At 35.0% G+C, this 20,177-nt stretch overlaps 2 protein-coding genes across 2 annotated transcripts in view; one reads left to right on the top strand and one right to left on the bottom strand.

The window, feature by feature from the left end:
- Positions 1-10,526, bottom strand: part of smc6 (structural maintenance of chromosomes 6) — a 14,754-nt gene extending 4,228 nt beyond the window's left edge. The window contains exons 1-22 of the mRNA XM_073827529.1: positions 10,509-10,526; positions 10,118-10,279; positions 9,905-10,022; positions 7,842-7,947; positions 7,632-7,768; positions 7,491-7,552; positions 7,315-7,395; positions 7,126-7,227; positions 6,910-7,029; positions 6,723-6,818; positions 6,389-6,535; positions 5,253-5,341; positions 4,949-5,116; positions 4,470-4,648; positions 4,173-4,374; positions 3,975-4,089; positions 3,037-3,200; positions 2,305-2,440; positions 1,476-1,556; positions 1,216-1,386; positions 995-1,132; positions 728-873 (exon numbers count right to left, since the gene is read on the bottom strand). Coding sequence (XP_073683630.1) covers positions 728-873; positions 995-1,132; positions 1,216-1,386; positions 1,476-1,556; positions 2,305-2,440; positions 3,037-3,200; positions 3,975-4,089; positions 4,173-4,374; positions 4,470-4,648; positions 4,949-5,116; positions 5,253-5,341; positions 6,389-6,535; positions 6,723-6,818; positions 6,910-7,029; positions 7,126-7,227; positions 7,315-7,395; positions 7,491-7,552; positions 7,632-7,768; positions 7,842-7,947; positions 9,905-10,022; positions 10,118-10,279; positions 10,509-10,526 — 2,738 coding nt within the window. The remainder of the gene's footprint in view (positions 1-727; positions 874-994; positions 1,133-1,215; positions 1,387-1,475; positions 1,557-2,304; positions 2,441-3,036; positions 3,201-3,974; positions 4,090-4,172; positions 4,375-4,469; positions 4,649-4,948; positions 5,117-5,252; positions 5,342-6,388; positions 6,536-6,722; positions 6,819-6,909; positions 7,030-7,125; positions 7,228-7,314; positions 7,396-7,490; positions 7,553-7,631; positions 7,769-7,841; positions 7,948-9,904; positions 10,023-10,117; positions 10,280-10,508) is intronic.
- A 2,284-nt stretch (positions 10,527-12,810) lies between these two features.
- Positions 12,811-18,435, top strand: tdrd6b (tudor domain containing 6b). Its single transcript, XM_073826686.1, has 4 exons — positions 12,811-16,461; positions 16,528-18,121; positions 18,216-18,286; positions 18,388-18,435. The coding sequence occupies exons 1-4, from the start codon at positions 12,811-12,813 to the stop codon at positions 18,433-18,435; spliced, it is 5,364 nt and encodes a 1,787-aa protein (XP_073682787.1).
- Positions 18,436-20,177: the final 1,742 nt, after the last annotated feature.

Here is a 20,177-nt window from a genome sequence, read left to right as displayed (position 1 = left end):
ATATATAATAATATATATATATATATATATATATATTTATATTTTATTTATAATTTTATAAAATGATAAGTATATATATAAAATAAATGAGCGATGAGTCAAAACTTTTTCCTTAAAAATTAAATATAAATACAAAAAAATAAAATCAAATAATAATAATACAAATATATATATAAAATAACTGAGCTAGGCGTCAAAACTTTTTCCTAAAAAAAAAATAAATAAAATAAAACCTTTGCCCTGACAATAAAACAAAACAAAAATATTCCCTGAAAATTAAATAAAGTAATAAAATATAATTAAAAAGTAATACTAAATAAAATAAGTTATCAGGCAAATTTTTTTTTTTAAATAAAATATCAAAAAAATTAATAATAATAAAAATGTATAAATAAAACAACTTAGCTAAGAATTAAGAACCTTAAAAATAAAATACAATAAAAAATAAATAAAAACTGAGCTATGAAAATGTTTTGCTTAAAAATAAACAAAATGAATATATAAAATAACAGAGCTAGGAGTCAAAACCTTTTCCTAAAATAAAATTAAAAAAATATAAAATTAAATTTAAAATAAATAAATACAATAAAATAAAATACAATACAATAAAAAATAAAATCTGAGCTATGATTCTAATGCACATTTCAAATTTGTTTCAGTGGTGCTTCATTTCCACTGAATCCTGAAGACCTTTGTTTTTTTGTTTTTTAACCATTGCGGTGCATACCGGATAACTTGTTCCTTGTCACCATGGCTGTTCTCTTCTAAACTGATTTTTTGTCGCAGGCGTGTGATTTCGGTATCAATACTTCTGGGACTCTGATTTACCTGCTGTCGCACAGGACAGATCTCTTTAGCTTTGGCTTCACAGTCCTACAAAAGCAAACCGTTTACAGACAATGAATATTTCATTATACTGCCGTTTTCATTTTCTTACACCAGGGAATTTTAAATATCATTTTACATGTTATAAAAAGCACGAAGGAGTGATTACCTGCATTTCTTCCTCTCTACATGACAGCTCATCTTTCATGGCCTGAATATTAGCCTGATGATCCTCGTGTTTCTTCTCCAAGACCTTCAAGGTTTGATCAAGTTTACTGCACCCAGTCTCTGCCTTCTCTTCCTCCTCCTATTTAAAACAAAAATCCAAATTGCATTTTTTGCATTTGTATATTGATCGGTCATTGCATCGGTCAACAGACTCTCACTCACCTTCAGCTGTTCAATCTCATCTGAAAGTTGCTCCGTTTTGTTTTTCACATCTTTATATTTCTGATTAATATTCATAAGCACTTTCTCATGTTTCTTTAACTCATCCTGAGCCTCTTTCACGTTTCTCCTCTCTGATTCGATCTTCTGCTCATTCTCTTGTGCATCTTCTTCCTGTATATTTGACAAATCGCCTATTATTCTGTGTCACATCAACAATACACGTCAATGTTTTTGCTTGGTGAAGTTCATAGAAACCTCACCAGGGAGCTGATGTCTTCAGCCTGAGCCTCTTCAATGTTCTCAAGTTCTGTTATGGAAGCTTTAACCTTATTTATACTTTCCTAAAAAAGAAAAGCATATGCAGATGTTTGGACAAGAATAACAACTCACGTGAACATGGATGCAGTTCAATACCCAGTGTTGGGAGTAACGCATTACAAGTAACGCAAGTTCCGTAATAATATGACTTTTTCCAAGTAACTAGTAAAGTAGCGCATTATTTTTTAATTGATAAGAATCTAAGTTACTTTTTCAAATAATTAATGCCAGTTACTTTATCCCCCCATTTACTGAATAAAAGCTCTCCTGTCCCTATTTTGAGAGAAATTGTGAGTAAGATGTTACTTTAGATCTGAAATAAATGTTGTGAACATGCAAAAAATGTCTCACTCATTAAGAAAACAGATACAGTGTTCCTCAAAATGAATAAAAACAGTGAAATTCAATGCAAACCTACAATAATTAAATATGTTAAATAATACAGATATCCTTTATTTATTTAAACGCATTTTATTAACCAATGTCTTTGCTGCCGACCTTCAATGATCCAATTCATCCATACTAATAAGCAAAAATTGAAAAAGTTTTTCTTTTTTTAAGTTCTGAAGAGTTGAATTTTTTTCTTCTGCGGTCTACTATATTTTCTCTAAACCTGAGGCTTTTGGTGTGAAAAGGCTTTTACATTTGCCAAAAATAGAACTTTTTATATTAAAAACAAACTAAGTAATGTAATTAGTTACTTTTTTAGGAAGTAACTCAATATTGTAATGCGTTACTTTTAAAAGTAACTTTCCCCAACACTGTCAATACCTGATTCTTTTTTGAGGCCATGATGGCACTACGCAGCTTCTCCTCCATGATCTGAATGTCCTCCTTCACAGAGCTCAAATGAAGCTGGAACCGTGAAAGCTGAGCCTGAATGTTCTCCAGCTCTGACTCCACTTGTCTGTAAATCAGAGAGAAAAACACATATGTGACCCTGGACCACAAAACCAGTCATAAGGATCATTTTTTAAAAATTTGAATAAATAAGCTTTCCGTTGATGTATGGTTTGTTAGGATAGGACAATATTTGGCCGAGATACAACTATTTAAAAATCTGGAATCTGAGGGTCCACAAATCTCAAAATATTGAGAAAACCGCCTTCCAAATGAAGTTCTTTGCAATGCATATTACTAATCAAAAATTAAGTTTTAATATATACAGTATACGGTAGGCAATTTACAAAATATCTTCATGGAACATGCTCTTTACTTAATATCCGAATGATTTTTGGCTTAAAAGAAAAATCTATAATTTTGACCCATGCAATGTATTTTTGGCTATTGCTACAAACATACCCATGGTACTTAAGACTGGTTTTGTGTTCCAGGGTCACATATATTCAAGCATAATTTGCCTCTGATATGATCTCAGATTGGGCTAGTCATTAAAAAAGTAGGTTTAAACTCCATAAGGGTTTGCATGGAATATCAGTCACAATCAGAGACAAATTACTTGATGATAGAGTATTATAATGTTTTTGTGAAGATTACACTTGCCGTATTTCTGCTTCTGGGTCTCCACCAAGATATTGGACCAGTACTTCATGTTCAGGTGTGTAATAGCGATTGGTGTAGACCTGATCACCATCTGCAGTGAAGGCCTCACGGCAATTCCTCGGGGGTCTTGACCCCTGCATGACTTTCCTCGCACAAGCTTTTTCCTGTTTTAAAACAAAAACAGTGAAAAATGACAAATTTTATATAGAAATTATATCTAAAAAAAATAAAAATAAATATACATCTAAATGGCAAAACCTTTATATTTATTTACAAAGATTGATAGAAATGATAGAAATTAGAAAATACTTTCATTTAGCAAGGATTCTTTAAATTAATCAAAAGTGATGATAAAGTGATGATCATACAAACAATTTCAATAGCAGATAAATGCTGTTCTTCTAAACTTTCTATTCATCAATGAAACCTGAAAAAATTCTACACCGCTGTTTTCAACATAATAATAATAACAAATATTTTTTGAGCAGCAAATCAGAATATTAGGCAGATTTCTGAAGGAACATGTGATTGGAGTTAATGATGCTAAAAAATCATTAGGAATAAATTACATTTAAAATATATTCAAATATAAAAGAGTTACTTTAAATAGTAAAAATATGTAATATTTTACAGTTTTTACTGTACTTTGGATCAAATAAATGCAGGCTTGGTGAGCAGAAGAGACTACTTAAAAAAACATTAAAATCTTACTGTTCAAAAACTTTTGACTGGTATATAAATATATATATATATATATTCCATTTTATTCATTTAATTGAATTGCTAATTATTATTTTTTTAAATAAATACATTTTTTTTACTTATTTACACACAAGTCTAAAGTCTTTTATGTAGACTTTTAAATCCCACTGGGTATCTATTACACATTCTAAAATTGCAATGACAAAAATGCATGCTTTTGCTTATAAACAACTTACTTTGATAACCAGAATGCTCTCAATGCTTCTCATGTCAATGAGGCAGTTTGTGATCACCGGATTCTCGATATTGAGGCAGTCCAGCACAGATGGAAACTCAGGATGATGGACTCCCCTGACAAGTACACACAGAATCATCATATTTACTGTAGCTACACAAGACCTCTGACTCCATTTCTGGACATAAATATTCCTTACCGGCCTTGGAGATTATAAACACTGTCTGTGAATGGACACACGATTATCTGAGGCCTGCTGCCTTTAGAGTAGTATGAGGACATCAGTCCTTGCAGGACTTTTTCGTCTTTGTAATTGTCACAGCAAAAGGTTTTCATGAAACCTTTTAAACAACTTTCCACAGCCGCGGCTAAACTGGGATCCTTCAGACCGATGCATGCACCTGGCGATGAATTAAAAAAACTGGTGTTGTTTTGGGTTCATAAAGATCATGAGTAAGATTAACCGAATAATCTGAAGATACAAAATGTCTCTTACCTATTGGTCCCACAGGTTTCTTGATGAACCGGCCCTGAGTGAAGGCTTTGTTGATGGACTCCAACAATTCCGGCATGTGATCGCCAAAGCGTCTCAGTCTGTTGGATCTGCTGGCCATTAGCTGCTTTTTTCTTTTCAGTTTGGACTCCAGAGAGACCTGAATGTTCTTTTCCTCCATTCTAAAAATAAAGAAAACTGTAATTTAGCAAAATAAAGATCTTTAAAAGCATCATATCAGATATTTTTGCACAAAAAGGGCATATTTTATTATTATCACTTCATCTGGAATAGACAAAAATTCTCACAATAAATAATTAGCAGCTTTTTTCATATTTCAGGTTCATTTCAAGACTTAAAGTAGTGCACGTGACACATTAAAGCCATTGCATTTATGGCAAAGCAGGTTTGAATGTGCCTATATGCTTTCCTGTTTTCCTCTTCACTGTCCAGTCAAGTCTCATAAAAAATAAAGACTTTACCTCAGTTTATCATATTCCTCTCTTCCTTTAAGCAGAGCTTGTTGTTTGTCCTTAATTTCTTGGTTTAGAGCACTGGACTCTTTCTCAAGCTTTTCCAGCTGCTTTTGGAAGGCAGATATTTTTTTGAGATGCTGTGCTTGCTCAGTCTCATGGCTTCTTCTGCTATTGCTAAAAACGTGAAATTGACAGCATTATCAAAATAGCTACTTTAACTACATGTTCAACTAAATCCTGTAGATACTTTAAACAAATGCCAACTTAGAAATGAGAAATGTACAGGTCTTCTCTTAACAAATCCACTCACCCATGACTTATTTTGTGAATTCGCTCCTGAAGAAGGCATTGCTCCTTTTCTAATTGTTTCAATTTATTCTCAGCGCGGAAGTAACCCACCTGAAAAACTGGCACTCTAAAAATCTCTTTTGAAATCAGCAAGCCCTGTTTATAAACTTACAGCAGTAGTTCACCCAGAAATTAAAACTATGCAATCATTAACTCTGGAATTACTATCTGGAATTTCCAAACTCATGTTATTAATCCTTCCATGCAACACAAAATGAGATAAGATGAGATGGCATACTGTCCTTTTCCATTAAAAGGTTGCAAATGACTGGAGCTGACAACAATCTGCATAAAATCTATAAAATATCTTCAAATTCTTTTTTCATTATTAAGGATATTATATATGTGCCCTGGACCACAAAACCAGTCATAAGGTTAAATTTTATAAAACTGAGATATATACATCATATGAAAGCTCAATAAATAAGCTTTCTATTGATATATGGTTTGTTAGGATAGGACAATATTTGGCCGAGATACATCTATTTGAAAATCTGAAATCTAAGGGTGCAAAAAATCAAAATACTGAGAAAATCACCTTTAAAGTTGTCCAAATTAAGTTCTTAGCAATGCATATTACTAATCAAAAATTACATTTTGATAGCTTTACAGTAGGAATTTTACAAAAAATCTTCATGGAACATGATCTTTACTTAATATCCTAATGATTTTTGACATAAAAGAAAAATCAATAATTTTGACCCATACAATCTATTTTTGGCTATTACTACAAATATACCCCAGCGACTTAAGACTGGTTTTGTGGTCCAGGGTCACATATTACAAAAAGTTGCATCATACTCTTTTATGCAGATTTTTTGTCCTTTGCTGTCACAAAAGAGGAACACAAATGCTCTTCAAAATGTCTCTTTTTGTATTCCACAGAAGAATGGATATTCATTTTTGGGTGAAATAGTCTAAGAACAAGAAAATATTACAAACATGTGAAGGCTGCATTCTCATCCAAACTGGAAAGATGCATGTCTTCATTTAAAATGAATGCATGTATTACATAGCTTTAGATATTCAATAACTTCAATAACTCTGAAGTTCTGAATTCAGGAACAGAAAGAAAACAAACAAACAAACACATCTCACCTCCAGATCTTTCTGTTCTTTCGTTTTGACTTTAATTTCTTCCTTCATTTTACGGCTCTCCTCTGACAAATGCTCCTTTTGTTCTTTAAGCGTGCAAAGCTCCTTCTGAATGTCCTGCAACTTCTTTTCAGCAGCGGTAACTTTGCTCTTAAAAGCAAAGAGAAAAAAATCTTCTAGTTTTTTGTATTTTTCATCGAATAAATGCAGCTTTGTTGAGCATAAGAGACTTCAAAAACTAAAATCCTAATTACTACAAACTTCTGACAAGTAGTAAATAAATAAAAGCTTAGCTCTCCCAACAAAAATCCAGATCAATACAGCTGATCACACAAACCTGACAGAGCTGCAGCTTTTCTTCATTTCTACAGTCAGACTCTTCTTTTTCAATTCGTTCCATCAGTTGTTCAACTTGCGCCTCTTTCTCTCTCACCTACAACGAGCAAACAGAGACACTGCTTAGCGCAGACTCTCAAAAACAAGCAACTTTTCACACCTCTGTAAGAAGCACTAAAATAACGCACCCAACACCACGCCATCTTCTTTTTCAGGTCCTCCAGAGACTCTCTCATATTATCAAGTGACTTCAGGCGTTCATGTCTTTCTTTCTTTCGCAACAACAACTGCTTGAGATCTTTAAGACACTAAAAACGTGTGATGTTAGTGTGACTGCCCTTGCAAAACGTTCATTGTGGGTGGCTAAGTATGACAATATACTAATGAATGAATAAATAAATCACCTCCTCTTGTCTTTCCACCTGTTCGCGTGTCAAGGCTTTGGTCTGCTTGATGTGAATGTAGTCTCTTCTCATTTGCTCCAGAAGAGTTGCTTTCATGAAAAACTTCAGGTATAAATATAAATAGTGTAAAAATAGTGAGCCATACAACACTGCTTCAGTTATTGATGGCATAGATGAAAAATAAATCACCTTGTACTTGTCTGCTTCACTTTTTGAATGCAGGAATTGTTTGCTCATTTCTTGATTGAGGATTGAAACAGGATTGTCAACCTGTAATATGAAATTAATCCAGAATTAAAAAAATAAACTCATTAGAGTATTGCAACAACTTAGATTTTAAAATAATTATCAATAACTGAAAGTACCTGGATGCCGAAATGATCCAGTATAGCAGTTAACTCTTCTTTCTTTGTGGAAATGACATTGCCTAAAAATAGAGCAAATCTAAATATATAAGAGGACGTTTTTGATATTATCTGTCAGCTGAAAGGAAGTCATGATGTTACCAGTTTTATTCTTGATTTTGCAAGTCCTGCAACCGTCGCTTGAGATCCGATGCTCGATGCAAATGCTGTCTCCATAAATGTCACCTTTATAGGGGTCGTTTCCTCTGTTTTTTAATTTCACTTTAATGTCTGCAAAACTGTAAACAGAAGAGTGCTTACGAAAAAATCTTATAAAAAGCTATTTTTAATTCTTACTTAAAACATACTAACCCCTCTCCATATTTCACAAAGCCCTTCAAAGATGTTCCTCTGTTGGTTGTGGTTGCTTTTCCACCAAGACCCACTATAAGAGCTGTCAGAATGGCACTTTTCCCAGCTTAGAGTGGCATAAAAATACATACATTGAGAAAAGACAAAGAGAAAAGTATACTGACTGTTAATACTTTCTATAATACTTCATTTCTAATTTCAGTGATTCTCAACTAGGGCTGCAGGGCTCACTACTAAAATGTCTTTAATTATTTAAATTGAGTTATATTAACATAATCTTAATGAAAATTCTACAAAACATTTGAAATAAAGAAGCACACCATTAAACTGACATTTTTTTTATTTAATAATTAGTTTTATTTTTATAAATGTGAACTATTAGCTCAGATAGGAGGGCTTTTGAAGTCAAGTTACTATTTTGTTTTCTATTTAAATATATATTTTAAAATGTAATTTATTCCTGTGATAATAGCTGAGTTTTAGCATTCTAATATGCTGATTTGCTTTTCAAAAGACATTTATAATTATAATTATAACTATCAATATTTAAAACAGTTTGGAGCTTGGAGTCTGTATAATTTTTTGGAATAGAAATTCACACTTTTATTTAGCAAGAATGCTTTAAATTGATTAAAAGTGATGATAAAGACATGTATAATTTTACAAAATATTTGTTAATTGCTGTTCTTTTGAACTTTCAATTCATCAAAGAAATTTGAAAAAAAAAAATCTACTCAGCTGTTTTCAACATAATAATGAGAAATAATGATAAAAATTCAAATTTTTAAATCACAGAAATAAATTACATTTTAAAATATATTCATATAGAAAGCATTCATTTTAAATAAGATATTTATTTCACTGTTTTTGCTGCAAAATGTTTTGCAAACTTGCACAAAATAAATTCAAGCACTTTCAAGGACCTGTATCTATGCATGTTCATTTTCCAGGGCCTTGACTTTTTTTTAAGATTCACAAACTTTCAAGGATTTCAAGGACCCGTGGGAACCCTGATAAGAAATGAAACATGAGAACTTTTGAAATGCAGGAGCTTCAGGTTTACATGAATAGTGTTATCTAGTTGAGTTACAATGTCAACAATGATGTTAAAGGGTGGTTTTGGTTGTTAGTTTTTTTTGTATTTCACTGAAAAGTAGTGTGAAAGCTCATTTTAAACTTTTTTTTAAGAAAAAGACATAAAATAATGAAAAATAAAAACTCAGATGAAGTACAAATGTGACCCTGGACCACAAAACCAATCTTAAGTAGCACGGGTATATTTGAAGCAATATCCAAAAATACGGGTCAAAATGATTGATTTTTATTTTATGCCAAAAATCATTAGGATGTTAGATAAAGATCATGTTCCACAAAGACATTTTGTAAATTTTCTACTGGAAATATATAAAAACGTAATTTTTGATTAGTATTATGCATTGCGAAGAATTTCATTTGGACAGCTTTAAGGGCGATTTTTTTCAATATTTAGATTTTTTTTGCACCCTCGGATTGAAGATTTTAAAATAGTTGTATCTCTGCCAAATATTGTCCTATCTTAACAAACCATCAATTGAAAGCTTATTTATTCTTGCTTTCTGCTGATGTACAAATCTCAGTTTAAAAAAAAAATAGCAATAAACACTATTTACACCAAGTACAAATAATTATACTATTTATACCTACTTGTATTTATTTGCACTTGTGACAATTTTTTTTTTTTCATTTTGTGTACCCTTACACAATAAAAACAGATGTGAATTATTTGTAATATCTGACAAACTATAATAGAGGTTTTCTATTTTTATATGAAGCATTAGTGTTTTTCATAGTGCAACTTGCAGGGAAACCAATGTGGGTCAGTTTTTTAATTTGATCCTAAGATTTTTGAACACAACAGGAGGATTAATTTTTATTTTTTTTAAATCTCATATGCAAGCATAATTTATTTTAAATGCTTTTAAGTGTTTACAAATCTGTGTTTGACTGTTATTGTAAATCATTATGAATTCAATCCAATTAAACAACAAAAACAGTTAAGAAAGACAAAATCTGATAGTTCTTACTTCCATTGTTCCCAACAATGAAGTTTACATTTGGCCCAAATTTGAAAGGTCCGAGCAAATGGTGGCTCATAAAGTTCCTCAAAGTGATGCTTTCTATCACGCCGATATCTCCCACACTCTGGAACAGCACAAGATAAATGTTATTTGAACTAGAACTCTCATTATAACATTTAGTGATGTAATATATTCCGTTCAGGAAATCACCAAACTGACCGAAGCAGAGAGTGAGTGATCTTGCTGGGCTTCATCCTCCTCATCAACCTCCTCATCCTCATGCTGGACATGTGTTTTACCATCCGTCCTAAGAGTCTTAGATGGTTTTACAACATTGTGGACACTAGACTTCCTCTTATGCATGGCACACAGATACCCAGACTAGAGGAAAAGAGCACAAAAACACATCAGCATGCATCTGGAAGCAGTGCTGTCAAACATCGTTTATCATTTACGTTGTGTATTAATTCTGCACAGTATTACGAAATGTTATATTTAAAGTAAGAAAGTTCATATTTGATGCAGAAACTATTCTGAAATGTCTCTGAAATGCATTAGTAAACACAGATGCTGCATAACAAAGAGGAACAATAGATCCTTGCGAACATACCAGCAGATACGCTGTCATAACTCAACGGAGATGGATGAACAGGTGTACAGCTAATGTAAAAGTAGCCTATAGTAAAATCGCATACGGACACGCAATTTAACAGCGCAAAAGTTGTTTTAAATTAATCACATGTACTTACCCATTCCTCTACATCCGAAAAGTGAATGTGTCTTATTGAGGACTTCCTGGTTGACAGACAGCGCGCAGTTAATACAAACTCCACCCTCCAAACACGACTGTAAACTTCAGAGCACCAGTGCTTAATTATGATCAACAAATATGTTTATAAACATATTTTTGATCGCAAATTACCAGTTATTTTTGCTGAAATATAATTTTAGTACTTTACAATCACAAATGGGTTTCCTTCAAACAGTGTAAATGTTTTTTTTTTTATTATTATGATGATGATTATTAATTTTTGTCCACGACATTTGTGGCTAATGAAACGTTACCAGTTTTACAGTAAATTAGTAGCTTGTGTTGTTGCGGAAAAAACAGGTTAGTCTACAATGATAACTTTTGTATAGGTTTATTTTAATCAGTTTGTTTTAGAGCAAATTAATTTGTTTTTAAGCTAAAAATGTACCGTTTAAAAGAGCTGGACGACTGTTGTTTTGTGGAGTTTTGAAACAAACGTAGGCTACAAATCGTGCGCGTACTTCACGTGATGCGCGCTCCTGATTGACGTCGACGTGATTGATTCGTTGAAACTAACGAGTGGTGGCGTTTTATTAAAGTGCGTTTGTATGCAGTTGACGTTATACGCGCTGTAAAAGCAGACTTTCATGTCATAAGTGTGTATGATGGGGGGAAATTCACATTGGTAAGTTTTCGTTAACGAGTTCATCGTTGGTTAAGAGCAGGAGAATCCAGTTAAAACGGGTTTAGGGCTTGATTCATGAGCCATTGAATAAGCCACAACATCTCTAACGTTAGCTTTGGATAAAGGCAGCAGCTAAATTTGTAACTCCAAACTTATTTCTAGTCGTGTTTTTGCAATGACAGATCCAGACATGTGGCTTCTCTCTATGCTATTGTACGGTTTGCGCTTTGACTTTTTCCTTTGTTTTGTCAGTCTAGCTAAATCCTGGATTAATATTTGTATATGTTTTCAACAGGTTGAATTAGGTTTTTGTGTTATGGGCTGTATATATTGCCATCTCTAAGTCACGTTAAATGACTTATTTAATGCAGTGAATGTCTTTAAGGATTAAATCATTCGAAATTTGCTATTGTTTACTGTACTTGACCTCATGTCCAAGTCCGTATTGTTATTTTTCTATTGAACACAATATTAAAATGTCATTCTGTGCAGCTCTTTTACATACATTGACATTTTAAGTCATCATATATTTTCTAAATGCATGTTTTAGATCTAATTAGAAACGATTCGTCAATGTATGTTTTTTAAATGCATTTTTGAGTGCAAATGTCCAAATTAAATCATCAACTGGTGCATAGAAACAAGTCACTGCCCTTATTTTTTTCTGTTTTAATAGGGTTTGCACTTATGTCACGATTTGGTCAGTTACCCAGATGCTCAGCCATATTGGAAATACTGAAGTGTAAACAACAGAATTTATTGCATGGTTAACGTACTACTGAATACGTTGTTCTGCTAATTTATGCTGTCTAAACCAGTGAAAAAAAAACGTGATTGCTAAATCATATAGACAAGGACTTAGTAAGCAGAAAAGGATGCAATATTTTTACAAACTGGAATTAATAGGTGGTAAAGATACATATGAGCAGTATTAATTAAGATATTAGCCTAATATTTTATTTGCCTGAAAAGAAATAAGAACAAAAACGATTGTTGTTAAGATTCTTTCTCTGGAAATCCTGGTTCGGTTTGGCCAACCACAAATGCCTTTTGTTCCTTGGACAGTTTTTTACTCTCTTCTTGACTTTTTGCAGTCTATAGTACTCCAAATGTTTTTCCCGAAATGATGATTAGTGCAGCCCAAAACATGACAGTAATTTACCTTTTTCAGCAGTAATAATCAGCAAAGTATGCAAGTTTTGTTTGGTTCAGTGGCATCGTTTACAGTCAGAGTGTATATTTGTCTTCATAACCTTCAATTGGTACTTTTTTTGGTGGGAAACATTAAGTGCGGTGTACAACTCTTTCTGTTTTTGTTTTAATTAAATGTTGATTATTTTAATAATTGATTATTGTTTAAATAAACAAATGGTTTTTTTTTTTTGTGGGTAAACTATTTTTTAATACTCTGTGTAATTTTCAATTTCTCTTCAGATTCTCCTCATTTCTGCTGTTTATCCATTCTGAAAAACCAAGATGTGTTCAGTTCCTGGTTTGCCAGAAGTTGGTTTCAGTACAACTGTTCATATCACCAGAGTCAGTTTAAACCCACAAACTGTCTTGGTAGAATTTGGAGGAAGTTTTAATCATGGACAGGAGAGCAGGGAAGCATATCAACAACTTGAAGACATTGAAGTCCCTAGGAAGCGACAACATGCTTTTGAAGGCAAACCTGGAGAAATTTGCTTGGTTTATGAAGACAGAACTTGGCATAGAGCAAGAATACTTTCAAAATCTGAACACGAATACAAGGTGTTCCTAATTGATGATGGTAAATTTCTCTGGGCCTCAAGTGAAGTTCTGACAAACTGTCCACGCCACCTTTGCAGTCTGCCTCCCAAAGTTGAGCTTTGCCTGCTGGCCAATGTGTCACCTCTGTGTCTTGAGAGTGGATGGTCTGTGGCCGCTTCAAAGTTCATCAGATCTTTGTGTGGGAAAGACATCTCTGGGTGTGTTCAGGATGTGGTAATGCCTTTCAGAATGATCATTCTTGACATTCCAAGCGTATCCAAACAAATGTATGAACTTGGATTTGCTAGAAAGATGCCTAACGAAGACTTTAAAAGCCTTCTAATGCACTCACTGCATTTGCCAAGAAGAATCCCTTCCATACAAACCGATCTTGTGACCACAAATGGTCAACAGGAGCATGCCAGTGACCCTGACAAGTTGCATCAATACTTGTATCCTGAGTTGTTGCCTGGAACAGTTGAGATCGTAACGGTGACGCAAGTTATTCATCCATTGAAACTCTATTGTAAATTGTGTGTCTTTTCACAAGAGCTCAAGAAGTTAAGTTATCAGCTCCATGAATATTATGAAAACACATTCTCTGCTCAGATGCCAATGCTGCTGTATGACGGGTCTCCATGTGCAACCAAAGGAAGTGATGGCAAGTGGTATCGATCTGTACTGCAGCAGAACAATGTCTCAGATGTTGTCAAGGTGTTTCATGTAGATTATGGAATTGGTGATTTTGTTAAACTCGGCAATATCAGGCCACTTTCTGGCAGATTCTTCAAATTGCCAGTTGTCACCTATGCATGCTCTCTACATGGTGTCATTGACAAAGGCATGGGATGGAGAACAGAACAGATAGATTATCTGAAATCTGTTGTACTGGATCAAATCCTCGTTGGAAAATTTGAGCATCACAGTGCAAACGAGGGTGTCTATTACATAACGCTTTATGGAAATGACAATGTGAATGTGAACAACACTTTCGGCCACGGAGAACAGTGTTTATCAACGACTGAGAGGATTTGTGGTGACCAAACTCTTGAGACCCTAAACAAAGTGGCACACAAATATACGTATGAGAGAAATTTGCCCATACATTCTCTTGATTCAACCGTTTTAACCGAGTGCTCCGATTCTCTTGATGTTGACACTGTTGCCAGACCTTCCAAAACTGGGAAAAACCTAGAACCTGCAGCTTTACCTTTTCAGAGTGAAGCATATGTTGTTTCACTACCCAAAACTGAAGTAGGTGCAAAGGAGAAGGTTCGAATAACCTGTGTCCAAAGTGTGAACCAGTTCTATGGCCATTTTGCACAAAATAATGATACAGTTAGGAAAATAACCAAAGATATTCAACAACTGTGCCGCAAGCCACCACAAGGAAAGTTTCCAATTTACCCAAAGATGATGTGCCTTGCTAAATATGCAGACGGGCTGTGGCACAGAGGGCAAATTGAATCGACGCATCCGGAAATACGAGTCCAATTTGTGGACTATGGTGACCTGGTGGTTTTGGATAAATCTGATATTCGCCCACTTCCTCCAAAGGCTAGTGAAGTTGCATCCATTCCCATTCAGGCTGTTCAGTTTGAGCTTTTCAATGTAACTCTACCTAAGATATGTGAGCTTAATGAGTGGTTCAAAAACTATGCTACAGACTGCATGTTCACGGTCATTGTGAAACAAATTTCTTCAGGCAAACTATCAGTGGAGATGTGTGATGAGAAAACAAACCTCAACTTAAAAATTAAAGAGCAGTGGAACCAATTGACCAAACGAAAAGGGTCTAACGTCGGCAAAGGAACAGAAAAGGCTCGTACATTCAATAAATCATCAGAAGCTCTGGAGCCAAGAGGTGTTAGACACAATTTCAGCACTACATCACAAGCACATGAGAAGACCTCTAAGAAAGTCCCAAATCCAGTTGTTCAAGGCACACTGGAGCAAAACTTCCAGACTGTTACTGGACACAGTAGGGCTAAGCCTAATGTTTTACAGCAACAAGTGCCATGCCATTATCCAAAGCTTACCGATCTTCCCTCAAGAGCCTTGGAAGCAGGATATGGCTCAGACATCTACGTTTCACATTGTAATAGTCCTTCAAATTTCTTTGTACAATTGGCAAGTGATGAAGATGAAATCTTTTCCCTTCTCGACAAACTTAATTCTGCTCAGTTAAGTGATCCGCAAGTTGAGCTAGACCTGTTGCAGTCAGGTGACCTGGTGGTAGCTGAATATCCTGCTGATGGGGCCTGGTATCGTGCTGTTGTTCAAAACAAGAAAAATGGCATGGCTCATGTGCAGTTTATTGATTTTGGCAATGAGGCAACACTCCTGCCCCTTAAAATAAGGCAACTTGGCAAGCAGTTCCTCAGCACCCCCAGATTCAGTATTCATTGCACACTTGAGGATGGTAGAGGAGGAAAAAGAGTTTGGACCCAGGAAGAGGTAATGACTTTCAAAAAAGCAGCGGGTGAAAACGGTGAGAAGAAAATTCAGTGCAAGTTCATCCGAGAGGTCGGATCTGCTTGGATTGTAAGTTTAGATCTCGGGGAATGGGCTTTGTGTAATGTTGCTTTCAAGTCAGGTGCTCAAACTGAAGATATCCAGCCGTTAGCATTCAAGGACCCAGCTGTAACTCAAGGACAAATTGTGGACGCGTACGCATCATCTATCGTCGGACCAAATTACTTCTGGTGCCAGCTCAAAAACTCAGAGGAGCTTGACAAAATCTCCCTGCTTGCACAAGAAATTGGAAACTCTAGTCAAACAAAACCAATTCAGCCAGATCAGTTATGCAAAGGACCATGCCTGGCACTCTTTTCTGACCAGCTGTGGTACCGTGCACAGGTTATCAATACACATTCTAAAACGGTCTCTGTTCTTTTTGTAGATTATGGAAATGAGTCTGAAATTGACCTTAACTTTGTTAAATCCCTGCCCACCAAGCTCCTGGAAAGCCCACCGCAAGCATTTCTTTGTCAGTTAGATGCTTTGGGGTCTGTAGATGGCACTTGGAGTGATGCTGCAGCTGACAAATTCTTTGAGCTTCTGGTGGATGAACCTTTAAAAGTGACTATTCAGAATAGGATAATATCCTCTGACCTTCCAAACTGTCCTCAGTATAATGTCCTTGTTGAATGTAATTGCCTTATTGTTAATGATCTAATGAAAGATTACCGGTGTGGCCCCAAACCTCAAGTTTGCAGCGAAGTAACAGTGGACGCTAAAACAAAGCCCACTGCAGGTAAAGACAGTTTTGGAGTAACAAGCTTTGAAACCATTCAGAAAGATGACGCTCCCAAGCTTAACTTTAACAGCGAAGCAGCAAATGATGTTAACCCTGACCTTCACAGTTTTGACCCTCAGGTTTCTCAGAACAAATTAGTTGCGGCCGAGAGCCAAGAGCAAAGCATTACGTACCCAACATTGACCACAGAACTATCAGTGCAGCCTCAAGCTGTAGATCTTCCTCCACGTATGATAGGACCAGGTAAGGTGTCTGAAGTGTATGTTTCGCACATCAACAGCCTGACAAGTTTTTTTGTTCAACTGGTAGAAGATGAGAACACATTATTCTCCCTCACCGAGCAGTTGAATTCCCATCAGCCATCTGAGAAAGATGAAATCCATGCATCCAGTATTCAGCAGGGAAGTTTAATGAAGGCCATGTTTCCTGAAGATGAATCCTGGTATCGTGCTGTTGTGAAGGACACGACTAAAAATGACACTTTTCAGGTAGAGTTTATAGATTTTGGAAATGAGGCAATAGTTTCTCTGCCTAAAATTGGCAGACTTGATGAGCAACTACTGTCATATCCGAGGTTCAGCATTCACTGCAGCTGCAGTCTAGATGTTCGATTCAAGGCACAGAAGGGAATGAAGGAGCAGATGTTTCTCTTCAAAAAGTTATTTGGTGAGCCTGGTGAGAACACGCTGTCTTGCAAGTTTATCAAAGAAGATGGCATCACCTGGGAGGTTAAAATGACTCCCAGTGGCAGCACATCAGATTCAAGTGAGAAATGGGATAGTTTAGACTTAAAAACATCCCCAGTTGCTGAAATCACCCAACTGCTCTTCAAGAAACCAGATGTCTCTTTGGGACAGACAGTAGAAGCCTTTGCATCATGCATTGTTGGACCAGACTACTTCTGGTGCCAATTTTCGAACTCTGAAATACTTGACCAAATCACCTTTGTTGCCCAAGAACATGGAAACTCTAGTGAGACACAGCCAATTAAGCTGGATAATTTGGATCCTGGAAGCCTGTGCCTGGCTCGTTTTTGTGATGATCAGATGTGGTATCGTGCACAGGTTATTAGTAAATGCACAAACACTGTATCTGTCCTTTTTGTTGACTTTGGAAATGAGTCTGAAACCAGTGAAGACTCTGTTAAGGCACTACCTTGTGACTTGCTGGAAAGTCCACCTCAAGCTTTTCTGTGTCGGTTGGAAGGGTTTGATCCTTCCAAAGGATCTTGGGACAGTGCAGCCACTGATAACTTCTACGAGCTCTTAGTGGATAAACCTCTGAAAGTGACTGTGCAGTGCATCGACACCACAACAGACTCTAACAGTCCTCCATATTATGTTAAAGTTGAGTCTCCGCAATGTCTCGCAAATGAGCTCATGACGAAATTTTGGAGCTGTTCTGCACAAAACGCTCAGAACTCTTCAGAGGAGATTGAATTCTGTGAAAAATCCATTGCATCAGCATCTGATCAACTTGTTTCAGAGGATAAAACAAGTATGAACCTTGCCGTCTCTACGGAGGATATGCATACAACTAAACCTCATGGAGCTGATCAGACTGAACCATTAGAACTAAAAGGTGACTTGCATGGTGTGCCTGAAAACGAGGTGGATGATCAGCTTGATGGAGCAGATGTAATTACTGCAATAACTGCTAAAGATACTACAGGGATGAATTCAGATTTGGAAGTCCAGAAAGTCTGTAATGAAGCTGACGATGGAGTTGAATCAGCTGAGCAAATGCTGCACACAGAGCAAAGTAGAAAAGATAAAGAAGATGGAAGATCTAAAAACGGTTTGTGTGTGTTTTTGTATCTGATTATTCTTCATATGGGACAAAATTGTTAATTTGTCACAGGCTTACTTTACAATGCTTATTTATTTTTCAGTGGACAACCCGATGACTGCAAGCAGAAGTACAGATTGGGTGGCTGGTTTAGAAAATCCAGTGTTACCCATGGTATTTGCTTTTTTGTTTTTGCTTTTTGCTTTGGTATGTGTGGTTAAATTTTTGTTCAATATTCTTGTTTTAAATTAATAACTGTATTTTTTATTTTGTAGGTTTGCACTGAAGATTCATGTGGCTCTGTTAAGTGCCTCTTCAAATGAACAGAATTTTTAACTTTATTTATTGTAAAAACAAAGTTATAATTCGTTTTTCATGGGGAAAATGAATGCAAACTGACATTTGTTTCAAACCGACAACTCAGAAAGATTAGACTTTTTATTTGCTGTGTTGCTTGTCATTTTAAAACACACAAACCTTGTCTGATTGCATTGCGTTAGGTTTTGTCGATACCCCAGTAATTCAGTCATCATCCCCTTTTTCCTCTTTCTTTAATGATTGTACAGAAAGTACAAGTGTTTCAGACCACAATCCTGCCTAACCTTCACTCAGAAGTTTGTTGTTTATATGGTTTACATGTGCAGTGGAATGTTTCTTTTTCTCCCTGTTGTTAAATATATTAAGTGTTTATTTTTCTTTATCTTGATGTGTTTGAATAATTGTTGGAATAAAACATGTTCATAGAATTGAGTTTGTTGCTGTGGTTGATTTGAAAATTTTAAAGGTGAAAAACTATTTATTTTAGGAAAATAGGCGTTTGAAAACAGCAGTGTTAACAGCAAAGAATGACATTTTATGTGTCATTGAAAATATTTAAGGTGTTTTCCTTCAACACATTTCTTCTAATAAATACACTACCAGTTAAAAAGTTTTTAATGCTCTCTTTTGCTCACCAAGCCTGCATTTATTTGATTCAAAATACAGCAAAAGCAGTAATATTGTGAAATATTTTTAAATGTATATTTCAGTGATCAAAGCTAAATGTTTGGCATCATTACTCCAGTCTTCAGTGTCACGTGATCCTTCAGAAATCATTCTTATATGCTGATTTGCACTTCAAAAATCATTTACTATTATTGTCAATATTTAAAACAGTTGAGTATATTTTTTTTCAGGATTCTTTGTTGAATAGAAAAATCCAAAGATCAGCATTTATCTGGAATAAAAAGCTTTGTAACATTACACAATTCCAGAGCTAATTCAAGAGCTTGGAGTCAGTATAATTTTTATTAATGTTTTTGAGCAGCGAATCAGAATATTAAAATAATTTCTGAAGAATTGTGTGAAGTAATGATGCTAAAAAAATCAGCTTTGAAATCACAGGAATAAATTACATTTTAAAAGATATTCAAATAGAAAGCAGTTATTTTAAATAGTAAAAATATTAAAAAAAAAATACACTTTTTGCTATACTTTGTCAAATAAATGCAGGCTTGGTGAGCAGAAGAGAACATACTTTTCAAAAACTTTTGACTGGTATAGTGTAAATGCGTTTTTCCACTCACAACAGTTGTAATTTGTTAAGTTTCAATAAATGCACTAACCATGCAAAAAAAAAAAAAAGACATTCAGTATGAAGGTGGCGCACGAGGGCTCAAAATCTTTCGGCTAGGGGCATTCAGATCTCATGGCCGTATTTTTGGCCGAACTAAATCATTTGTACATTACAATGTGTTGTAGTTTACATATAGAAATTCAGTGAAGTAGTACCTGACAAGCAAATGTAAAACCGCCTAGTTATCTCAGATGGCTATGATTGGGCCAAAACCAACTACGATGAGAAAAGTAACGTCTATCAGGTGACAACGCTGTCTGTACGCTGCTTCGGTTATTCTACTTTACTGCGAAATTAAATAGACATTAAATTGAAAATGTATAGCGAATATTCATATGATAGAATAATAATTATTTAGATGTTTATTTAAAAAGTTTTTTAGGGGGAAAAGCCCGCTGTCGCGTTGCTGTGGTAACAAGTCTTCAATGACGGAACAGCAACAAGAAAGAG

Source organism: Garra rufa, chromosome 21 (assembly GCF_049309525.1).
Source record: "Garra rufa chromosome 21, GarRuf1.0, whole genome shotgun sequence".
NCBI classification, from domain to species: domain Eukaryota; kingdom Metazoa; phylum Chordata; class Actinopteri; order Cypriniformes; family Cyprinidae; genus Garra; species Garra rufa.
The sequence above is the reverse complement of the archived record's forward strand: the minus strand, read 5'-3'. Positions and strand labels throughout refer to the sequence as shown.